The 23,955-nt window shown below is 38.4% G+C and overlaps 2 protein-coding genes across 2 annotated transcripts; both read left to right on the top strand.

Moving 5' to 3' along the window:
- Positions 1–86: 86 nt before the first annotated feature.
- Positions 87–5,653, top strand: spra (sepiapterin reductase a). The gene is made up of 3 exons (XM_017701664.2): positions 87–638; positions 1,587–1,877; positions 3,019–5,653. The coding sequence occupies exons 1-3, from the start codon at positions 293–295 to the stop codon at positions 3,207–3,209; spliced, it is 828 nt and encodes a 275-aa protein (XP_017557153.1). The 5' UTR covers positions 87–292; the 3' UTR covers positions 3,210–5,653.
- A 2,530-nt stretch (positions 5,654–8,183) lies between these two features.
- smyd1a (SET and MYND domain containing 1a) lies at positions 8,184–23,920 on the top strand. Its single transcript, XM_017701669.2, has 10 exons — positions 8,184–8,453; positions 13,452–13,628; positions 14,655–14,868; positions 15,874–16,004; positions 16,327–16,365; positions 18,564–18,759; positions 19,672–19,764; positions 20,489–20,652; positions 21,895–22,063; positions 23,455–23,920. Exons 1-10 carry the CDS (start codon positions 8,317–8,319, stop codon positions 23,572–23,574), a joined length of 1,440 nt encoding a protein of 479 aa, XP_017557158.1. The 5' UTR covers positions 8,184–8,316; the 3' UTR covers positions 23,575–23,920.
- The last annotated feature ends 35 nt before the right edge of the window (positions 23,921–23,955 follow it).

Below are 23,955 nucleotides of genomic sequence, written 5' to 3'. Positions count from 1 at the left end.
AAAATCAGGTTGATGTATGTATACTTGTAAAATTAGCGAATCGTGTGATCGTGAGTAACATGTGCGTGACATTTCAAACATCGCACTTGAAATGTTTACGCTGTTTATAATGACTCGAGTTTTGCTGCATGTTCAGCATGGACATCGATTGCTCATACTTTGGGGGGCGTGGCGGATGGCCATTGGACAAGGCGCCGGAAGTGAGGCGATATTATTTTGGCGTTGAAGAGCTGTACATTCTTATCACGAAACCACCAGATTTATAAATCGCCGGTGTTTTTCAGTCCGCAGCATGGAGCCCGAAACCCCATCAGAAATGGCTCCGTCGCAGGCGAGAGACTTCGGCAGGGCGCTCTGTGTCATAACAGGGGCTTCCAAGGGGTTCGGCTGGAGTCTGGCTCGAGAAATAGCGGCGCTCCTCAAACCGGGCTCTGTGCTGCTCCTTGTTGCCAGATCCGGCGATAAACTCCTGGAACTGCAGGCGGATTTAGCCTCGTCTGAAGCGCGCAAAGCCGGACTGCTGGTCCGCTGTGTGGTGGCGGACTTGGCGCACAAAGAGGGAGTGGAGAGCGTTATAAGAGAGGTCAGAGAGACGCCCGGCGAGGGTCTCGACCATCTGCTGCTTTTCAATAACGCAGGTGACCAGATTAAATCTCAGTTTTACCTGTCAGTCAGCAGCGTATGACAAGATCGGTGACACTTCCTTCTATGTTGTCCGCGACTTTGCCTCATCTGGTACGAATGCTAGTCAGCTCTGCCAGTATTAGCAGGACTGTTGGCTTCAGATCAGGCAAAACCAAGTAAATAAGTTTGTCAAATTGTTAGAACTGTGGGTCTCCTTTAGGGCTGTGTGGCTTGACAATATTTGTTGTTATCGTGATAAATTATATCTCAGTGTTACAAAATGCTTTTTTTGAGCATATCATGGATATCAGTGCTTAAAAACACCACCACTGCATGTTTGACTGCAAACAGAACATCATTAGTCCTGTTTAAGTGGATTTAGTGAAGCACAGTATGTGAAATATTGAATACAATCTGTTCAATATTTCAGAAAATGTCATGCCGTATTGTGATATTACATTTTTGTCCTATTACCAACCCCTTTCTATTTTTTGCCACAACGCAACTGATCCTGAACTCATCAGCGAAGAAACACGTAAACTATTGTCGACACTTTCAGGTTGCCTGATGTGGAGTTCAGCATGCTGTTTCATTTAACAACTTTTCAGCTAATTAGAAAGGCTTTCATAAGTTCAGAGAAGAAACTTAACTCTGCTACAGGGCTGTGGCCATTCAGGACCAAATTTTGACACTCCTGCCTCAAAAACGTTAATGTGTACGCTAGGCTTTTCCAAGAACAATGTGTGTTACCCTTGGACAACTTAACATAGTGCCATAATGTTAATTGCATTAGGCTAAAAATGATGTCTCTCCATCCACCCACTGACCCACACTATGCGTGCAAAATCATCTGCCTTTGAACCTTGTAGTCTAGTTCAAAGGGTTTTGCTTCTTGTACTGTGCACCATATCTGCCTGAACAATGTTAATAATCTATGTATCGAAACATCTCTTTTCCAATAGCTTCACTTGGCGACGTGTCTCGTTATGTCAAAAGTTTCACAGACATGGCCGAAGTGGACTCCTACTTGTCATTCAACGTGAGCTCAGCCTTGTGCTTGACGTCAAGCATTCTAGGTGAATTTCCTCAACGTTCTGGCCTGCGGCGCTGTGTGGTGAATGTGAGCTCACTGTGTGCTGTGACACCTTTTCCATCCTGGGTGCTGTACTGTACTGGTAAAGCTGCACGTGACATGATGTTCCGTGTGCTGGCTGAGGAAGAGCCAGAGCTTAGGGTGGTGAACTACGCACCTGGTAAGCACACAAAACAGTTAGCAACTTGCTAAAGTCGTTTTACTAGAACATATAAATTTTTTCAAGAAACTCATTAGAGCTGTCTTTAAAGGAATAGTTTGACCAAGCATGCTAATGTGGTTAATAGTGATGGGGAAGCCACCAGTCAGGACACTGTCTCATTCACCAATATTGTCAAAATAGTATTTTTTTTCTTCTCCAATTTGTTGTTAAGAAAGGTTCTAAGGAAAAGTCCACATCAGATTTATGACATGTTCTTAAACTACAAAATTGTTTGCACCTTTGTGCTCTTGAGTGTGCATACATTCTGTTCTTACCAAAGTACAAATACCAAATAGAAAAATGTTGGTGAATGTCTTCATAAAATCTGTGTACGTGGGTTTTAAGAAGAAATTTCTTCTTAAGAACGGTTGGTGAATGTGCTCAATGTAATTTTTCAATTAAAATTTTCAAATTCGCTCAAAATGGTGGCTATTTGCACACATCCATTGTTGGCAATAAATTCTCTAATGTGCTAAAATCTTTTAATGGTTTGTTGAAATGGACAACAAATATGAGGGTTATGGCAATGTGGAGTTCAGCATGCTGTTTCATTTAACACCTTTTCAGCTAATTACAAAGGCTTTCATAAGTTCAGAGAAGAAACTTAACTCTGCTACAGGGCTGTGGCCATTCAGGACCAAATTTTGACACTCCTGCCTCAAAAAAGTTAATGTGTACGCTAGGCTTTTCCAAGAACAATGTGTGTTACCCTTGGACAACTTAACATAGTGCCATAAGGTTAATTGCATTAGGCAAAAATGAACTAGCAGCAGCTAATTGTGACGACATCATTTGCATAATTTATTTTCACTCTTTGATAGCTATTAGCAACGTTTAGCCTTTTCTGACTGAATTGGTCCTTTTTGAAAAGTTGATGTCTATTTTCTCTCATTCATTAGCAAAAGTTAGCAATATTAGCTTTTTCTGGCTGAATTATTCTTTTGATATGGAATCAGTACTCATTTGTCTGGAATGTACAAAATGAGGATTTTGGAAACTTGTATGGCATTGTTATACTTATCACATGCTTACTGCTCAACAGTAGCCTCTGTCCAGCACTTTACTGCTGATCTGTATTAATCTCATTATATGTTCCCAGGCCCTCTGGACACAGATATGCATCTCCAGGCCCGGTCCAGCACAGCAGACCCCAATATGCGGAAGTCTTTTGTTGATATGCATTCTCAGGGCCAGCTGCTCACCTGTGAGCAGTCTGTTGCCAAGCTGATAAAGGTCTTGCTAGAGGATGACTACCCCTCGGGAGCCCACCTAGACTTTTATGATTTGTAGGTGCATTACTGAAAGATAACCTCCATCTGAAGCGACACAAAAATCACTCTTTATTGATGGCGGGAATATTAGGTTATCAGTAATACTGATGTTGTATTCATTCATCATCTGACTTATGTTCATGTGTAGTCCAGGGGGAGAAAACATTTTATGTAGGCAAGAATAAAAAAAGTAGAGAAAGAAACACAAACAGAGTTTGTACACAATTAACCACAGATTACAACAGATAGATACTTGGTGATACTAGGAAAGAGGGTATGGGTGCATCTCTGTCACAAACCCAATAGCTGTTACATTCCAAATTATGCTGGTGATTGACATAATTATCCACAAGTAACCTCAAGAGTTAAATTGATTCTGACCTTACTTTTGTTACTGCTGTAGTTTTAATGGGTTGAGCTACTTGGTGCCTTATTAGTGTTATTTTAGTTCTCTGCTTGTCTTAGTTCAATTAATTATTTTACAAGTTGTTCAGTATTTCTCCTAAATTAATCAGTGTTTTTCTACACTTTTGGCCTTATAAATATAAAAAAGAAAATATAACCAATGACCAATTTGAGGATACAAATCCGTATCAAAATATAAATTATTCAGCAACAGTGACAGCACTTAAGTTAGCAGACTAGTTGCACTCAAGATACTCTGACTCGAGACTTATGACTTGTAAAATTCCAGCAGAAATTCCAGAATAAAACCACAAGCAAAATTGGCACTGCCAGCCTTAATGTGGTGAGTGAATAAAACCATATGTTTTCCGCCATACTTGTATGGCTTTCTGTCAGTTTTGCTACAGTTATGTATAGTCGTTACTACAGATCCATTCTCCCCCGCTGCACAGCACTTTGATGGAGAGAGCAAAGTACTTCCAGTTTTCTGGAGTTGACTCCTGATAATATGATAAAGTTCTTTTTGACCTGTGTGTGTGTGTGTGTGTGTGTGTGTGTGTGTGTGTGTGTGTGTGTGTGTGTGTGTGTGTGTGTGTGTGTAACAGCTGGTGAGCAGTGTTGGTATGGAAAAAAATACATGGACTCGATTAGGCTAGCGGTCTGACCAAAGTCCTTCTAGGAATTTGTGAAATCACTGATAAAATCTGCCAAAACCTAAATGGTTTGTAGAATTTGACTCAGTAATGCACTCTTCACGGAGCATAACCAGAAATAACTATTTCCTATCCATATTTCAACCAGTGACCTGTTCCGTCCTTTATAATGTTATATAATGACTTGATCTGTATTAACAGTATCTCCCTTTTGACTTTGCATAACTTTTAAATGATTCCCATGACTTTTTAATTATTCCCAAAGTGCCATGAATACACCAGCCATTGTATTAGGTACACTTACTTTGTAGTTGCACTTGACCAATGTGCTGCCATACACTTAACAGCCAGTTGTAACACATTTATGGATATAACATACATCATAATGACTCGTAATGTCAAACATTTGACAGTAGGCAATATCTGCTGCTGTCTATTAATTATGCGAGAAAAAAAAAATTTTCCAGCTTATTTTTATCCGTTCTTATTGGTCTGAATGTCATAAAAACACATAGTAAAAATGGTATTTTAACATTCTGTTTAAAAGGATATGGAGAAACAGCGTTTTGTCCTGACAGCATTGGATCAGGACAGTATCAGCTGATAATCAACAGTAAATTATGGGCCAAAAAAACTGCATCAGGACATCCTCAATTTTTTGTTTACATCCAGCTTTCGTGGAATTGAAGGAAAAATTCTCTTTCCTTGAAATTTTTTTTCCCAACATTTCCTAACATCTGAATGAAAGCGTACAAATAATCACTTTCAGAAGTATATTGTTTACACAATTTTTCCTTGTGACCTTTGTTGGTGGTTGGACGATTTAGAGTTAAAATCCCTGGGTCCATCCTGGTTTTTCACACTGGGGTTGGTGGCAGACTGGATAGAGCTCTTCAAATAAAGCCATCTTTTCTGCAAACCCTGGTCTTTTGACTCTCTGTCTGTGGCAAGATCAGAGATTTACATCAAGTTTTTGTGTTTTGATTACAAAATTCTTTATATTCTATATATTTATATCTTTAAATACCTTTATATCTTTAATGTCTTAATACATATCAGTATTCAGTTCTTTCTAAACCTGACCAACATGCAGCTTTTCGATGTGTCTGCACAGTTCATTCCTGCTAATTGTTTACCCGAACATATGCCCTCTTGACTCATAATTGTTGAATAGAAGTTGTGTAAAACAAGTTGAAGTAATGTGTCGTTATAATCACTTTGGTGTGAAATCTTTATTGATATCAAACTTTTTTTTGGAGAATTAGCAATCTTTGCTTGTAAGGTAAACATCATTATAATGTAAATGTAATTATGGGCACCAATTTTATGCAAATGGTCCTACAATTGTTTTCCAATTATTTTTGCTTACAGAATACTTCAGAATAAATGTTTATTCTTTAATCAACATTTGAGTTCTGCAGGCTTGTGATTATGAATGACTGTAACAGCTTTTTTTTTTTTTATGGTTTAACTGTTCAGCTTGCCATAAGCGTGGCAGTCATGGCAATTTTAAATGGCAGAGTGGATAAATGTTACTGCATCTGTAATTGCTTTATTTAAAATACATTTAGGAACGATTCATATTCATTCAGGGGCTAAATGTTTTAGTATTTTTGTCAATATTAATAATCAATCAATGCCAGTTTAAGTCAGTTTTTCCTGCATTTCAGCATTTCATAATTAAACCTTTAGTTCTGAAAGCATTGCTTATGCTGTAATCTATGTTAGTGTAATAATTAAATAATTAAGCTATAAGCAGGGTTATTCAGAGTGGTTTGATATGAAATGCTCTGTTCTAAAGAAACTTTTTACAGAAAAAGTTTTTCAGAAAGTTTTTCACAGTGGTGGTGATAAGAATAAAATATCTGAAGTGTTTAATGCCTCTGAAAGCTCACTCCCAGAAGGCTCTTACATTAAGTCATTATATATATATATATATATATATATATATATATATATATATATATATGCTTTCTGGTGCCTGAGACAATGTTTTTATGGTAATTCTAAGTCAAAATTTTGGCCTAAAGTGGCTTTTTTCAGGTTCAAGGTGGAGGGTATGTTTGTAAAGATAAGTAATCCCCAAGGAAAACCATTTTCATTATTAGCTCTACATAAAAACTCATCAGGATATATGTAGGTTCACTGGTCATATTGGTTAGTAATTAAAATGACTAGATTTACCTTGTTGATGTTTTGACCCCTGGTTCCTATCACCACCCCTGTCAAGAGTCAGTAGGTTTTTAAGTTTCTATTTCACATCAAACTACTCAATGACTTTGTTTACATCTCAGCAACTGAACTACACAGATATTTCACTTTAAAAAGAATGTCAAGATAAAAAAGGACAAGTTATTAGAAAGGTTCAGGTGTTAACGTGGTGATGAGACATGATGACTCGTAGGAGTCCAGGTTAGAAAAATGATGTTCTTCCCTGCAGTGTCCAGCGGTGGCTTTCCATCCTGCAGCCTTTGGAGATGTGAGTGGAGAGAGTATTTATGTCACACTGAAATGTAGTACCAGATACTCTTTCATCTCATGCCTGTCACCACTGACTACAAACTCTGCAAACTGTGGCACCTTTTATATCTCTGTTGATCCTACCCAGTCCTCCTCAGCCTCTGGAAAGCGTCTGGTCAAATGCAACACACATGAACCAACTTCTCGAACTCCTACTGTAAACATTTTGTTTCAGTGAGATTGTGGAAACATTTACGCCTGTTTGGAGTGATGACATTTTTTTCCAACAATCAATCACTGCTGGGAGCGCCAAATAAAAAACTCACAAATATAAACTGCTGCAATTCATAAAGGTATTTCACAGAAGGTCATATATGAAGGGAAGGTCATTATTGTCAGAATAATGTCTAGAATGTTGGATTCAGTATTGTTTTCAGTGTTTCTAGGTTTAAGTGACATTGTGCTTAAACAGTGTCTTAGGCATTTAACATGTTTGTTACCATTTCGTGTAATAGCTTTCTGTGAAAGAAGTTTCAGATGTGTCTGGTTCCTATAACCAGCAATGCGTACACTTCTGACTCATTAAGTTCCTCTGTAACAAGGCATTTTACATCAAACCTGTCTGAATAGTTTTGATACATCTTTACCATCATAATCACGCAGATATTTTGTGTGTGAAATGAGTGGAATTCCACTGTTACAAGGGTAGCAATTATTCCCAAATGCCTATACATTTATTACATTAACCATTTAAATAAACATTGTTATTTTGAACCCTTTACTGCATTAAACTTCAACACACATACATGTTTTCATGATGTTTGATACTGAAAATGGCATAACAAAGCATTTTGTTGCCACAATGAAACTGCAGTTGATGAGATGAAAACATTGCGAAGAGTCATTGCAATGCACATAATGGGAGTAAACCATTAAACTAGTATAGACATTCCTCATTCAGGCATGGAAAAAGAAAAAAAATAATAATGTGTTAAGAAAATAACTATGAAAGCTAAGAGAATTAACGTTAACATCAATTTGAAATGTAGAAAAGTAGCCTAGCCTAACATTTACAAACAAATAGACAACTAAATTAGTTGTGCAATAATTTTAAATGCTGTTAAATATATTGTTCACTGATGACAAATAGCTGCTGTGAAACTATTCAATAGATTGTGTTCACAGAAATAACTGTAAGGAAAGGTGGTGAAGTTAACCGCTGTAGCCTGTGTGATTAGGGTCTATCTATCATCTGACCATTCCTCTCTACATCTATCTTTCGACAGGCAGACACAGCTGCTGGTTAAAAATACACTGAAGGGCCGGGCCTAGCTTCTCCCAAAGAAGGGGAGGACACACACACACTCATAGAATCAAGCAAGTTCAACTTCCTCCTACTCATCCGAAGTATTAATTCCATTAGGCCCAATTCCAAGCCCCCTTCATAGGGCACATGGTACCACTCAGAAAGTGAGGGGTGTGTTTATTTTTGGCTGGGCTGAAAGGGCTTGCGTGGCTAGGTAAGTTCAGGGGATAGTCAGTGTATGCACTGTGTACAGTTCCTCCCTCAGCAGCAGCAGCAGCCAGTAGCCCGTCTGTCTCCGCAAGATGACCCTGCAGAAGAAGGATGCCGTGGAGGTGTTTGCAGCCGGAGAAAAAGGCCGTGGCCTGCGGACCACCAAGGAAATGCAGGCTGGCGAAGTGGTCTTCACAGAGGCAAGCTTTGCTGCCGTAGTATTTGACAGGTAAGCTCACTGTTTGGATTTTCTATTTCTGTAGTTAATGGACCAACTAAACAACACTGAGGGCTGCAACAAAAGATTTGGCTTATATTTTGGATGAAAGGGCTTTAGAATAGGAAGCACCCTGAAAAGACATTAGTTAACAATCATGAGTCAATCTTGCAGTTTGTATCTGGTGAGAATTTTGAAAGAACTGAAGGAATTGAATGGAAATAGAAGACTAAAATATTAAAACAACTTCCCACAATGATCACCCTATGAAAAGCTATCATGCTGGAATGGGAAAAATCAACATATCATTGCAGTAAGGTTTGATTTGATTTAAATGGGTTCCTATTACAATGCAGCCAATTGATCTAACTTGACTGTTCTTGATATACAACTACATGAGAGAAAAAATGGTGCTTTGAAATTCCAAATCTATCTTGACATTTAAATTTGCTCTGTACTTACATTGTAAATTTCCCTTTTTGTTTCACCATGGTCAAGAAGGCTTTGGGGGTTAGATATAGGACACAGACCTAGGTCTTGCCAGTTATCTTATATTTACTCTTTCACATCGAAACCAGGATTGGAGATTCCCAGCTAGATAAACCAGCATAGATCAGCATGTCTTGTCCTCCAGCAAAACCAGCATTGTGTTTTGGATGCTTTGGATGAAAGCAAAATGGTTGGTCACAAGCAAAACCAGCATATTGTTGCTGTACAAAGAAAAACATTTATTTATATTTCTATGTCAATTTTTTTTTCTTCATCATTTGAACATTGAACATTTTACATTGTGTGGAATTTTCATGATGAATGGACCAATAGAAATGCTCTAAATTCACTTGAAATAAAACTTCTTTACATTAAAAGCCAAGAATGTTTTTACCTTCTAAGTTTTGACATGCATGAGATACATGTTTTTCTTCGGACAGCAATAATGTGTTTTGGATGATGGTATGCTGGTCAACAGCAATGGAAGTAACTAGGCTGTTCACCTACAAAACCAGTATCTGTTGTGCTTTGGATGCTGGTAAACAAGAATGATTATGCTGGGTGACCAGCTAAAGCATCACTAGACAAGCTTAGATCAGCATGGTAGTACCCCAGCGGGGTAGTGGTTGAACTAGGTCTTGACTTTAACCTTAGACCAGTAAGGAGTCTCTTGGCCTTTGGAATGCTGATCACAGATACCCCATCTCTGCACCAGTGGCTTGAAATATATTAAACCGTCTCACACGGCAGGAAACTTGTGGTATCATCATCCTGAAACCAGGCTTCAGAAGAGCTTAGCAAATTGCTGTTACATATATTTACAATTAGCACTAACATTATGAACGTACTAACGCTGTAACAACATCATACAATCATGAAGACTTGAGTCAGTAAACCACAGCACTGGAATATAATTGATTTTTTAAAAGTAAACAGCTACTGCCAATAATTAGCACTGAAAAGCTAATAGGCAAGTAATAGAGCTACAATAAACTAATAGAACTGATCTGGAAGTGTACAGCAGTGTGGAAGCTTTCTACTTTGGGCCTGTTGCTCTTCACAGATGGGGCCAGTGCTTTGAGGGCACATTTTTCGACCACATGATACCCTGGCTGGCAAACATTAAGCATAAGTAGACTAGCAACCACAAGTCTAAAACATAGTTGTCAGTTTAAATGAATGGTAGTGTGTGACATTAGGAAATAACTGGAGAGCATCAGGACAGATTCCTGACACTGTAAATTACCATCTCTGTTCATGTTATGTGGCAATGATGTTTCAGCCAATATGGTCAGCCTTCTCTTAACACTATATAAGCAATAGCAGCAGTTCTGCTATCTGACTTCTAGCAGTTATCTAGTTACAATGGAAGTCTGGCTTAGCAGGAATGGGATCTTTAGCTATTTTCACCAAGCAGTAAGCCATGTTTGACATGTTAATTTCAGCAGGTATTTGAGCATTGTTTTGGTTCTGGCATTGGACTGTAGTGAGTGGGTAGTAGTGGTGCTATGGGTGGGTTACGTGAGGTGCATGCTTTAAACCCTGTGACTTGATGACGACATGCTTTAGGACTATACATAGACAAGGCAATGTTCAGTGTTCAAATATGTATGACTCCTATGGTTTACACCTACAACAAAACTGGATTATGCCTTTACCAATCTGTTAAGCAGTCAATAGGTGAGCATTTATAAAAAGGCAATGGTTAAGCCTTTCTAGTAAGGCAACAGTTTACTATTTATTTTCCGAATAAAATAAATGAATGTGGTTTAGGTTCAAGACTAGCCTTAGCACATAATATTTAGCCTTGTTTATGTGCTGTAAACAGCAAAAGGGTAAGAGAGATTCCACTCTCATGTGACTGGATCACTGTTTCACCGCCATAAAAAGTAAGGAGAGTTTGCATAGTAGTCAGCTTCTGCAGGACAGAAGCTAGCACACAGAGCTCTCCACTTAAAGTTACTGTAAACAGAAACACTTTTTTCCATTATTGCCTGAATGATGTGGATGACAAGGCATGGCACCAATAGAGCCATGCAATAACTTCCTAATTGAAGGAACAAGAAGCTTAGAGAGTGTATATGCGTTGACATGTCATCAAGGTACAGTACTATCTTCTTAAAATAGACATTGCATAACACTGGCAACATCCAATACTTCTTAAGATTGTAAGATTACATTGACAGGATACTTATAGTAACTTCAATTCCAAAAAAAGTTGGGACAGTATGTGAAATGTTTATAATAACAGAACACAGAAAGGTGTTTTCATGAACTTCATGAACTTTATAGTTTCTAGTAAAAATTATTCTCATTCTAAATGTGATGACTGCAACACATTCCAATAAATATAGAAAGGAGCACGTTTATCACTTTTGTTACACCACCCTTCCTATTAAAAGTATCTAATAATCATTTGGGGATTAAAAACACAAAGTGATCAAGTTTTACAAGGAGAAGCCCTTGGCATTTTGCCATTGCACAAGCTTTTGTTCTTGTATTTTGTGCTTCATAATGCGTACCACATGTTTTTAGTGCATAATAGGTCTGAACTGCAGTCTGGCCAGTCTAGCACCCACACTCTCTAATAATGCAGCCATGCCTTTGTAACATGTGCATTGTAACTTGGCATTGTCGTGTTGAAACAGACATTGCCTAGAAGGCAGCATATGTTGCTCCAAAATGTGTATATATCTTCCAGTGTTAATGGTACCTTCACAGACGTGCAAGTTACGCCATGAACGACCCTGGTCTTTGAACTTTATGCTAGTAACAATCTGGACAGTCCTTTTCTTCTTTGGCCCAGAGAACATCCATTATTTTTATATACTGAAAGTTGAAAGTCTAAAGGTTGACTTATTAGACCAAAATACATGTTTCCACAGTGCATCTGTCCACTTTCTGAGAACCTTGACCCAGAGAAGGCTGTGACATTTCTGGACATTACTGGCATATGGCTGCCACTGTGTATAGTGTCGTCTTAAGTTGCACTTGTGAATGCATCAAAAAATGATGTTTATTAATAACAGTTTATCAAAGATTCCCTGAAACTTTTGATGTTATTGTCCACTGTAGAAGGTGAAATATCTAAAATCCTGGCAGGCCAAAGTTATTCTTGAACTGTTGGCTTTTTCCCTGCAGTGAGGCTGACCCATTCTTTATTATAAAAGGACTAAGCTTTTCCTGAAAGATCCTTTTATACCCAAACATGATTTCTTTGAACGTCTCCCAATATTCCTAATATTAAATCACTCTTGTGATGGTGAATGAACACACGATTGTGAATGAACATACACACACACACACACACACACACACATATATACACGTATATATATATATATATATATATATATATATATATATATATATATATATATATATATATATATGCAATAAACAGAGAGGTTTATAATGGTAATTAAATAATAAAAGTATTAAATATCTTCTTTTTATACTATTTTATTTAAATATTACCAGGCATTATTACCAGAAATGACTTGATATACATGAAAGCAGGGGAACACACTGCCCTATATTAAATGAAGGACAAGCAGTTATTAAAATGAGGTCAGTGACTTTAATAGATCAAAGATGAAACAAAAACATCTCCCACCATGTCCCTGATGGCTCTTTATTTGACATCATATCCTTAGGGATTAAATCAGAGTTCAATATTGCCCTTATAAAGGGTGGTCCACAGCATTTTTTTTTTTTTGTGTTATGTGGGGGGCAGGGGGAGTACACTTTTCTGCTAGCATTGGCTGATTGCCATAAAGACAACAGATAACCAATAGGCCAAGCATATACATTCATTTAACTAACCAAGGCTGGCAGGTGCACATATACAAATAGGCTAAATAAAAGAAGGGAAAGGCTGTCGGAGGTCATCTGGAGATTATCTGGTAAATTTGTGGCTTTTCTTTGCACATTGCACAAGAATGCAAGAATGTTGTTGATGAGCTGAGCTGATAACACAGGTTATACATCATATAATGTTGCATTTATTGAATTCTAACTTCATAATAATAAACAGGTAGTCTGTCTGTATGCCCATTTGATTATATATGTGTCGTGTATAGCTATAGACCTAGTACTGTACACTCTCTCTTAAAAAATAGGTGTAATTTCCTAACTAAAGTAAAATTCCAAAAGGTATGCATAACATGATTTCTTAAGAGCTGATAGGAACCGGGTGTTGGAATGTCTACAACAGAAATACAGCCATTTTGTTAGCTGTCTTAGCTATTACTTAACCTACATGTGTCTTTATTTGTAACGGTTTTATTTGTAATATTTGATAATGGTAAAATAGTAGTCAATCTAAAAATAATAGGCTCCTCTGGGGACTATGTTACCTTACAAAACCCTGCATGTACCAATTCATGAATGTCTTTTAGGTCAAAATCTTCTCAGAGGAAGATGTGCTCTCAGCTGACAGCTGATACCTGGATTACATTAGGCCTTTGTGTTTTGACCACAGGTTTGTCCTCTCTGACCCCTTTACTCTGTTTCCTCTAGTCTGTACTTGCAGGTGTGTCACAACTGCTTCCGCAGACAGGCCAACCCACACCGCTGCGCACAGTGCAAGTTTGCGTACTACTGCGACCGCACATGTCAGCGTGCTGCCTGGGATGAGCACAAGCTGGAGTGCGCTGCTATCAGGCAGCAAGGCAGAGCACCAAGTGAAAATGTGCGGTAAGTAGAGCTCACCCTGAAAACCAGACTTCTGGCTATTGCCAGAAAGTGTAGTGTCATTGTTCAACATGGCCAAGAACTACCTTATTTGACAACAAGGGGCCAGATGACTGACATGGAAGACAACTGCAGGCCGACTGTCAAAAAGGTGCATTGTTCCCATAGTGTGGAAAACATGCAACTATCTATTATTGGCTTGATAAACAAAAGCTGCTTTCCCATCAAACAGACAAACATTTGGGGTACAAACAGCCAATAGGAGTGCAGCTGATAAAATACCAATAGTTATGTCAAGGTAATGGTATATTCAGATAATCAACTGAAAGTCAGAAAATTATCTTCTCACCCAGTTGTATTTAAAAACTTGATTGTGGTCAGATGGTTATTGGCCACTTGTAAATTCAACAAGTGAGCAATACATGAACCAATGCCAGCATGGTCTACTGTGATTACATGGTATCAAAGAATATACTGGCTCACTCCTGAACTCATGGAAACACGGAGCTCTAGTTTACCACTCGTATTTGCAACTTTGGTAGCAACTTCCTTCTGGTACACTAGTAAATTGAGAGTAAGTTTTAGTCTAGTTGTTCCATACACTGTGGCTACATGTCTTTCTTGTTACCCATTCATCATAGTAACCCAAACAAACCACTGTCCAGTTACTGCTACATAATTTTCCATAGAGATCCACCAGATGTGGTCCCTTTGGGCATTATGAAATTTTCCTAAGAGTAAAAGTACAACAAATAGAAAACAGTCATGAGAAGCAACAGCAGTTCATGCCTCAGCCCAACAACGTCACCTCTTAAAACCAGTGACTTAACTTGGAACCAGTAGAATGTCAAATTAAGTCTCACAATATCAATTGAGTATACAACAGATATGTGTCAATATAGCATTAATCAAGGTAGTTAAGTATCTTTTATTTTGGCAGATACTCAAAGCTTTTACATTAGCCCATGCTCATCCAAGTCAATGTAAATTATGAGCTTCACTGTTATGGCTCTTCTGACTCCACCTCAGTCTGGCAGCTCGCACTCTATGGCGCATGCAGAGGCACACAAGCAAAGTCTCTGACGGTCAGCTGACCACCCTCGACCTCTTGGAGGACCACATCTCCGACATGGCTCCAGAGGACCTTAAAGAACTCCAGGTGGATGTCCAGAAATTCCTGGAGTACTGGCCACGCAAGAGCAAGCAATTTGGAGTCGAGTACATCTCACATATCTTTGGTGTGGTAAGCATGCCATTTCTGTCTGCCTTCAGGTAATACAAAATTGAAGAGGCTTCTAGTTTAATATGCTATTTATCATGGTATGTAGTATCCTGTACTGCAGCACAGTATCCCTCAGCCTCATTGGTTTGACAGAATTCAAATACTCTGTGACTCACTGTGTTGTTAACCAATCCAGCCAACTAACCTAGCTGTTGATAGACTAATAAATACAACTAAGGTAGCATTAGTGTAACTCCCAGGTCACTGTTAAACAAATTTGTGGAGAAAATAGCAATTCCACTATTATTAGGTACAAACAGACACCAGAAATATCACTTGCAGTCAGAGAAAACAGAGTAAACTAAGATAGCCAGGTAGCTACCTTGCTAACTTTCGCTTTTAGCTTGTTACCATCATAATCTAGTTATTTCTGTCATTTGAATAATCCATTTTCTCTATTACAATAATGATTTGAAGAACGTTACTACAGTTTCACTGTAATAAGATATTATGCTACCTAGCAGTAAAGTTATCCATCTGGTTTCCATTTGCTTTCACAAAAAAAGCAAAAAGAAATTTGCACAAAAAAACTTTCCGCCAAAATCCACCCTGGAGCAGCTGCAGCTGCAGAAGGCAAATTTTCCTAGTTTTTAAACCAGAAAATCTCTGGCAGGCATCAGTACTACTGTAAGTTTTAGGATGTAAGTAACCTCATTTACAACAATGGTTACATTGCTAATTATTAGTGGTTATAATACACAGTGTATAAAAAATTAAGGGACAACTACTTTGTATCCAATAGGCCTATATACGTTAACACAATAAATAGCGGGTTGAAAGAAACCAAAGAAGCCTGACTAAAGACAGGACATGGTCTAATGACTAAACTGAATACAACCCTGAATATAATTCCAAAGTATGTGTAATATAGCTCCTAACTGGTTGTACTTAATATGGTGGTAAAAAGGTACACCAGCAAGTAGGTTATGTGCTTTTTAAAGTTTGACATCTGCTTGCTCTATTCAGATCAAGTGCAACGGCTTTACTGTGAGTGACCAGAAGGGGCTTCAGGCAGTGGGCGTAGGCATCTTCCCAAATCTTTGTCTGGTCAACCATGACTGCTGGCCAAACTGTACAGTTATCCTCAACCATGGCAAGTGAGTAGAGCATTTTCTTGATGTGATATAACTCTCTCAATTTGCCTAGTCACGTGGTCCGAATGAAATTGAATGAATAGTACACATTCTTTGAGGTTCTTTGAGGTAGGTAGCCATCTGTTTCACCCTGAATTTATATAATGTTTATCTAAAATATGTTTGACTTTTGTTTTTGACAGCATTGTCCATAAACTGAGGACGGACAGTGAATACTTGTTAAATCTGTAATTTCTTGTTGACTTAGTGCCCAGTCATACTAAGCTAGGTGAGTAAAAGGTATTGCTCTGCATTTATCTGTGAAGACTCTTGCCTTCTCTTCCAGTCAGACAGCTCTGGATGCAGCTCTCCACTCTCAGAGGAGGTGGGTTAGTGGAGCATAAACTAACCTTTAAGCATTGATCTCTTGAACTTCTTCAAGAGATCAATTTTGCATTTCTTTTGCAAGTCATCTTCACATAGTTCTTGCATTTTCTCCCCTGATAGATTACTTAAAGTCAACCTGAAATCAGAATTGACCTTTTTTACCTTGTTAATTTGTATCTATGCTTTTACTGCAGGCCCAATAGTGGCCTTTCCATTGGCATAATGGAAATTGACTGATATATTTAATTAATGTAATTTTCCCCTGTAACTGTTCTCACATTTACTAAGACATTTTGTGACTCCGAGTTGAGTTGGTAGCGAGCATTGTGGATGGGAGAGGGGTGAGAACCCCTGTTTTGGGCTGTCCTGAGATAAAAGGACAGGACAACTGCAGCTTTTTTGATAACAAAAGAATTGTATACACAGAAAAATAATAATGAAATACAATTAATTATATTTAGAATTAATTAATTATACATATGTTCAGTTTACTTTTTTTGGAGGGAAAAAAAAGCATAGCTCAACTGAGGGACCTTCTCCAAAACAAATATTATGGCCTGTGTGAAACATGATTCCTCACATCATGTTATTAAAAAGGCTACATTTTGTTTTTCTATAATCTTTCAAAACATTTAATGACTTTTGTCTGCCTTTAAAACATAGCCTGATTTTTGACTACCTCACCAAGAACCAACAAGTGGAAAAAGACACCAATCTCCACCAATCTCCACCAATACTGTTACATTTTTCCACCATCCTCACATATTATGGGGGAAATGCTCATCTAGTGCAGAAGCCCTGCCTGACGCCATGTTTTACTCAAATATGACAATATGACAGAAAAAAGATGTGTGATGATTTCCCGTTCATGTTGGCTTTAATGCTGTGGATTGAATCAAAAATTCCTAACTCATTCTTACATGGCTTTTATGAAGTCAGTTTTACAATTGTTGCTGTTAATGTTACTAAAGTGGATGGCTTGTGTAATGTGGAATAATCCAATTTTATCCCTATAAGGATTTTCAGTTCAAGTGTGTTTTATGTATGTATCCTAAAGGCATGTGTGTGAATGGAGCCTTGTGATGAGCTTTGTGTGGCACTTTGTGTCTTGCTGTATACTAAATTCATGACTTGCATTGTGACTTCTATTGAACTGTTACTTACAGTTTGTCTTATTCACTAGCACATTCTATTTAACTGTTTTAGAAACACATGCTTGGATTAAGTAGTATCTTTTTTAACACATTGCTACATTTGGTAAGCACTGAGATTGCCTACAGTAAAACAGTGAGTGTTGTTTTAAAGGGCCCATATCATGGAAACTGAATTGTTTTGCATTTTTTAAATAAGATTTTGATGTACTATATAAACATTTTACGGTAAAGTAGAACAGGTTGAGTTGAAGATATTTTAAGGTTTAAATTAATGTAAAATGTTGCTTGTTTGTTTATCCAACTCTTGTATTTTGTTTTGCATTGTCTTGTTCAAAACTTTTATTTATTTAAGTTGAAGAAAAAAAGTAAAATTGGGAAGTATTGTTTTGTTGGTTGAACTGACAAACTGTGTTTTAGAGTGTAGTCCATACTGTCCATATATGAAAACTAAGCTAACCTAAAAGCCTGTTTTGACTTCATTGTGGTTCTGATGTGACAGCTATTCATGTATTTACATATGACCAAACATTTAGCCAGTCCATATTGAAGTTATAAGGAGCTTTACTGCAGAAACTCTGTAGCAAAATTATTGGAATAGAAAATGATCAGATGTTGTCAGAACAGAGGTTATTTACATATCTAACAGTCTTAAAGACATAGTAACAAAAGTTTTGAAATAGAGAGAGGTTGGAAAATGTTCACAAAAATGTATTCACAATGTTTTTAGTACATTAATCAGCACAGACATTGTATGTTGGCTTAAGGGGGGAAATTAAAAGCAAAGACGATGTAGATTATGGGTCCTAATTAAGTAAAATCTTCTATCTGTATATGCAACCCCTCCACCCACCTCCACCGCTTCTGGGGACAAAATGACTTCTTTTCCTTTCTTCTATGCTGATTTGTATATTTAGCACATTTACAAATTCCATTACCAGGCAGTTATACAAATGCACATTAAATAACAAGACCACAGATATAATGGCTGTTCTTCTCCTCACAATGCTTCATCCACTATACTTTCTTGCCTTTCTCATGTCAGGATCGAGCTGCGTGCCCTGGGAAACATCGCAGAGGGTGAGGAGCTGACCGTCAGCTACGTGGACTTCCTGAACGTGTCCAAGGACCGCCAGCAACTGCTCAAGCAACAGTACTACTTCCATTGCAAGTGTGAGCACTGCAGCAAAGGCATCAAGGATGATCTTATGATGGCTGTCAAAGAGAAGGACGGTAAAAAGGTGGGGTCATGAACGGGACATGGCCTGTAAAGTCAATGGCCTGTTTCATCCTTTAAGTTGAGGAAACGAACGCTGCAGAGGAATGTGACTTTCAGAGAATTAGTTATGGATCATGCCTAACATATAAGGCTAAAAGACTATAAGACTGTGCAGCTGAGGATCTTATGCATGCCCTATTCATTTTCATTCCATACAATTTTCCATAGCCAATAGTGTGATTTGACTGTGACGGTATTTACAATAGTGCTGCTGTATTTAGGCCACCAGTATAGAAGAAAACATTGTACAGATTTATTACATAGCCACCCATTGTGTGTATGTCATCCCTTGAATTAAAAAAGGGGTCACTGATTTATATCAGAACACTTTTCTGTAACATTTAATGTAAAATTTAATATAATTCTCCTCACATTTTGGCAGCTGTCCATAAAATGTATACTTAGAAATGTCAGGCCTCTGTGGATGACCTAGTCTCTGTAAACAACACAAAAGACAACTGTGGACCAACCACATTCAACCATTAAGGACATTATCGTATCTGGTGTGACAACCCTGTCTATTTATCTCTATCTATAGTTTAAGGCAGACCTTGCTGTGTAGTCTACTAGACAGGTGATGTTAACTGGGCTCTGTTTTTAGGGACTAGGGTAATGCTAGGTAGCTAGTTTTCCCTGATATCTAATGTTAGCTAGCTAGTTAGCTGTGTGGATATTAGCTGTGTTGATGACGAAGTAACCTCCAGGCAAAATTGATATTCCCATCCTAACATTAACCCTATTGTACCCTAGAATCACAACTTCACAGTGTTTTAAAATGAAGGGATACATTGTACTAAGCAATGTCTGACTGCTTGTCTTGTTCTACTTTAATTTATCTTGGAGATGGTCTAATGTCTCCATTCTTTGTCCTCAGCCCTCTGCTGAGCTGGTGAAAGAGGTGACAGACTTCAGTGTGCAGAAACTGGCCAAGATCGAGGAAGCCCGCACTGCAGGAAATTTCCATGAGGTAAGCTAATTGAAAAGACAAATATAGACATATAAGGACATATTGCTTTCCTTTGGGTTAAAATATTTCTTTAATTTCGCATGGCCGGCAGTAAGTCAGACTCGTTTCCAGTGAGAGTTGGACTCCGTCAGGGCTGCCCTTTGTCACCGATTCTATTCATAATTTTTATGGATAGAATTTCTATCCATAAAATTTCAGCTCCTCTCTTTACCCGAGTGTCCAAAACACATGGCCGCAAGTCCGATGACACGACTACAAAGTCAATCATTGAACTGCGGCCTAGGGTGTCCTGGTGCCATGTGCAATTATGGACATCCTTGTGTTCAAACATGGTGTTCGTGATGGACAAACTGTGGTTTGCACAGAAGTCCAAAAGGTCTCACTGTCATTGCCCACGTGAGCGTTAAAGTCCCCCAGTAGGACAATAGAGTCTCTTTGTATTCATTGTATTCAGTAATATTTTGTATTGAATTCAGTAATCTTTTCTATACATTCCTATGCAAAACATAAAGGAAGGAAGTAAATAAATAAATAAATAACTTAGTATGCAATAGCTTTTTCCTTTAATTTCTTTAGATGTTGAAATCTTGTGGGTAAACTTGCAGTCAGCAATTTACATTGAAGAGTACATTTTTTCATAGGAGTGTATATGAAAAACACATATTCCTCAAAGTTCTAATGTAGATATTTTTATAATTTCTTTGGTATAAATGACCTGTTTAAGGTGATTAAAATCTGCCATGAGTGCTTGGAGAAGCAGGAACCGGTCCTGGCAGACACTCATCTCTACCTGCTGCGTGTGCTCAGGATTGCCAGTGAGGTGCTGTCCTATCTGCAGATATTCCAGGAGGCTGCGGAATATGCCCGCAGAATGATGGAAGGCTACAGGTAAGCATGCATGTTTGAAGTGGACCCTTCAAACGATTCCATGCTGATCTGTTTGATATTCCACATTCCAATGCTAAGTCTTTGAAACTTTGAAAGAATCGGTTAGGGTACCACCCGTACTTGTACTCTGTGATTGTACTCTTGTATCTAGAACTTCCAGAAGGCCTAAAATGATATTTTTTCTCACAGCATTGTTTCCACTCATTGGAAATCAAAATGGGATTGATTCCACTGTCAATTCTTAAATGCATTGGTGGTTAAATTGGTTAATTAGGTCTTCAGTTCAGTTCCTGAACTCCTAACCAATGGAGTGTGGTATCATGACTGTGTCCACCTAGAACCCATGAAAAAAAAAATCCAATTGGATAATTTTCCATTGGGCATTTAAAAAGTTTAACCCTTTGGTTTCCGACCAAACCTTAATAATGGAATAAGACTTTTACCCCACTGCTGACAAAGGTGTACTATTAAACACCTCTGAGTTTAAGTAGAGCTTTAATCTGAACGTAAATGTAGCCCAAGAACAACATTATGCCCAAAACTGATCTAAACATGATCACAACCAACAAGAGACCAAATAAAAACTCTTTTCCCTACTTTCCCTATGATAGTGCCTGCTAAGTTACCTTAGTGACAATGACAGCTGTCATCAGATTATCAATGAACATAATCAGTGAGAGGAAGTTGAAATTCCACTTTTTCTACAAATTTATTCATCAATCGATGCATTCAAATAACATTCCAAAAGATTTTAGACTGGATAAACTTTACATATGCTTATGGATTTCATGGCTAACAAGAAGAGTTCAGAATGTCAAATCTATAGCAGGAACTTGACTCAAGCCTGGCAAAATTTGTGGAATGATGTCCATAATATGTGAATAGTCAGGCCTCATTGAGTTAAGATGAATATTTCAAGCTCTTAAGCTGAGACTCTCTGGGCAATACCTAACCATCTAACATTAGTAGCTGACTTTAGTAATATTCTTGTGGCTGAATGCAGTCAAATCCTCACAGCATTGTTTCAACATCTAGTGTAAAGCCTTTCAAAAAGAGTAGAGGCTGTTCCTGCTGCAAAGAAGGGACAAACTCCCTATTAAAAGCCTTGGTTTCAGAAGATATGTTGCATGAGAAAGTGTGTTAATACCTTAGTTTTGGTATCTAGAATCTTGAGGAAACTTGAGTGCATCACTGTTTTTAATGTCTTGGAATCATACTGATTGTTTTCCCATCCTGCATCAGGAAACTTTATCACCCAAACAATGCTCAGCTGGGCATGGCCACCATGAGGGCAGGTGTGATACATTGGCATGCTGGGCTGATTGAGGCAGGTCATGGTATGATCTGCAAAGCTTATGCAATCCTCATGATTACCCACGGCCCCCACCACCCAATGACAAAGGATCTAGAGGTAATGCGTCAGCTGAATTCTCTTTTTTGGCTAAGAATATTTTAAACTTTCTGCTATAAAAATATGTTTTCATTGTTGGAGAAAGTAATTGCCAAACAGATCTATTCTGATTTAAAGGTGTACAGAACATAGCTTTTCCAGCACAAAAAGCCCCACATTTCAGGCTTATCTGAATTTTTAAAATAAACTAAAACAGCCATTTGAGCGATGCAATTTTAGTATATTATATGAATGGTCATAGGCATGTTTGGGCACCCCGGGTCAAATTACATGAACTCCAATTATCTCCCTGATTACTCATATCCAATCCCACCCACGGGGCGGCACGGTGGCGTGGTGGGTAGCGCTGTCGCCTCACAGTGAGGAGGGCCTGGGTTCGATTCCCCGGCCGGGCGACCAGGGTCCTCTCTGTGTGGAGTTTGCATGTTCTCCCTGTGTCTGCATGGGTTTCCTCCGGGTTCTCCGGTTTCCTCCCACAGTCCAAAGATATGCAGTCAGGCCAATTGGACGTGCTAAATTGCCCCTAGGTGTGAGTGTGTGAGTGACTGTCTGTGTCTGTCTGTCTGCCCTGTGATGGACTGGCGACCTGTCCAGGGTGTATCCTGCCTTCCGCCCGAAGACTGCTGGGATAGGCTCCAGCACCCCCCCGCGACCCTGACGGAGAAGCGGCTTAGAAAATGGATGGATGGATGGAATCCCACCCACTAATTAATCACATGATCACACAAATCAATCAATACCACCAGCACTAAGATGGTGAAGGTAAACACAAGCTTCTTAACAGTGATGTGAAGCCAGTGACTGCATCTTGTCGAACTGCCGTTAACACAACAGTTTTTGACAGCTGAACACGCTTGGAGGAGAACACTAACCACCAGTTCTATTGCGCCAGCTAAAAGATGCCTGCACTTGGCTAGTATCTCACTGAGTTATGGGGAGAAGGAGTGCCGTTCAACCCACCACAGAGAGAGCGAGGCCAGTTGTGTTGTCTTAGACTTTCGGCCACAGATGTCTACAGCATCAGTGGGGATCACACAATTTTCAGCTGAACATTCTTTTGCTCCATTATGGATTTTTATTTCACACCTTATAAAGAGCAACTGGCATTTCCAAATCCTAAAAAACAAACAAAAAAAAACTAATGGAGATACACGCTTTGTTTTCTGTAGAGGACATGTTAACTAATTTTCACTAGAAAATCAACAAAACATTTCATTTGACCGGGGGTGTTCAAGCTTTTGCATACAATTGTATGTATTCCATGAGTGAAGTCAGAATAATGGAGTCATCTGCCTAGAAGAGAATGGTTAAATTCATTTTTGCAATTATCAAAACATACAGTACAGATCCATCATCAGTAGTGCCACTTGAAATGTCTTTTTTCTCCCCAGTCAATGCGCACGCAGACAGAGATGGAGCTGCGCCTGTTCAAGGAGAATGAGCATGTGTACCACAGCATGCGTGAGGCAGTCCTCAGCAGCAAGCCCATAGGAGGAGGAAAAGTCCAGTAAAAAAATCAGTCATGCTCAAGAGCAAATAGACCGTTGAATGTTTGCACACTGTTCCTAATGCACAGTCACTAACCAAACTGGGTAAAATATCACAGTTTAAAGAACATACCTTCTTCTGTGTTCCTTATTCTAGCATATTTTGCAATTCTGCACATTTGTGTGCATGAGGAAAGATGGATATTTCCAACCCAATGCTGAAACAACTTTCAAAGTGATTAATTAATGAAGGCTACTACATTTGATAATATTGTTACTGAAGACAAATAATGTTGATTTTCTGGAAATGGGCCTAAATGGATTATGATTTGGATTATTTTGTGTAAATAAACCTAGGACTACACTGAAATCTTCCAGTAATAGTTTTTATTAAAGGTGCTTCCA

Source organism: Pygocentrus nattereri, chromosome 23, assembly GCF_015220715.1.
Source record: "Pygocentrus nattereri isolate fPygNat1 chromosome 23, fPygNat1.pri, whole genome shotgun sequence".
In the NCBI taxonomy this organism is placed as follows: Eukaryota; Metazoa; Chordata; class Actinopteri; order Characiformes; family Serrasalmidae; genus Pygocentrus; species Pygocentrus nattereri.
This window is presented reverse-complemented; position numbering and strand designations above follow the sequence as displayed.

Bases quoted from the DNA above. Each gene is read 5' to 3' on its own strand.
- spra (XM_017701664.2), top strand. From the start codon at position 293: ATGGAGCCCGAAACCCCATCAGAAATGGCTCCGTCGCAGGCGAGAGAC. The intron at 639-1,586 runs GTGACCAGATTA...CTTTTCCAATAG, and splicing joins GCTGCTTTTCAATAACGCAG to CTTCACTTGGCGACGTGTCT. The intron at 1,878-3,018 runs GTAAGCACACAA...ATATGTTCCCAG, and splicing joins GGTGGTGAACTACGCACCTG to GCCCTCTGGACACAGATATG.
- smyd1a (XM_017701669.2), top strand. From the start codon at position 8,317: ATGACCCTGCAGAAGAAGGATGCCGTGGAGGTGTTTGCAGCCGGAGAA. The intron at 18,760-19,671 runs GTGGGGTCATGA...CTTTGTCCTCAG, and splicing joins AAGAGAAGGACGGTAAAAAG to CCCTCTGCTGAGCTGGTGAA. The intron at 20,653-21,894 runs GTAAGCATGCAT...ATCCTGCATCAG, and splicing joins AGAATGATGGAAGGCTACAG to GAAACTTTATCACCCAAACA.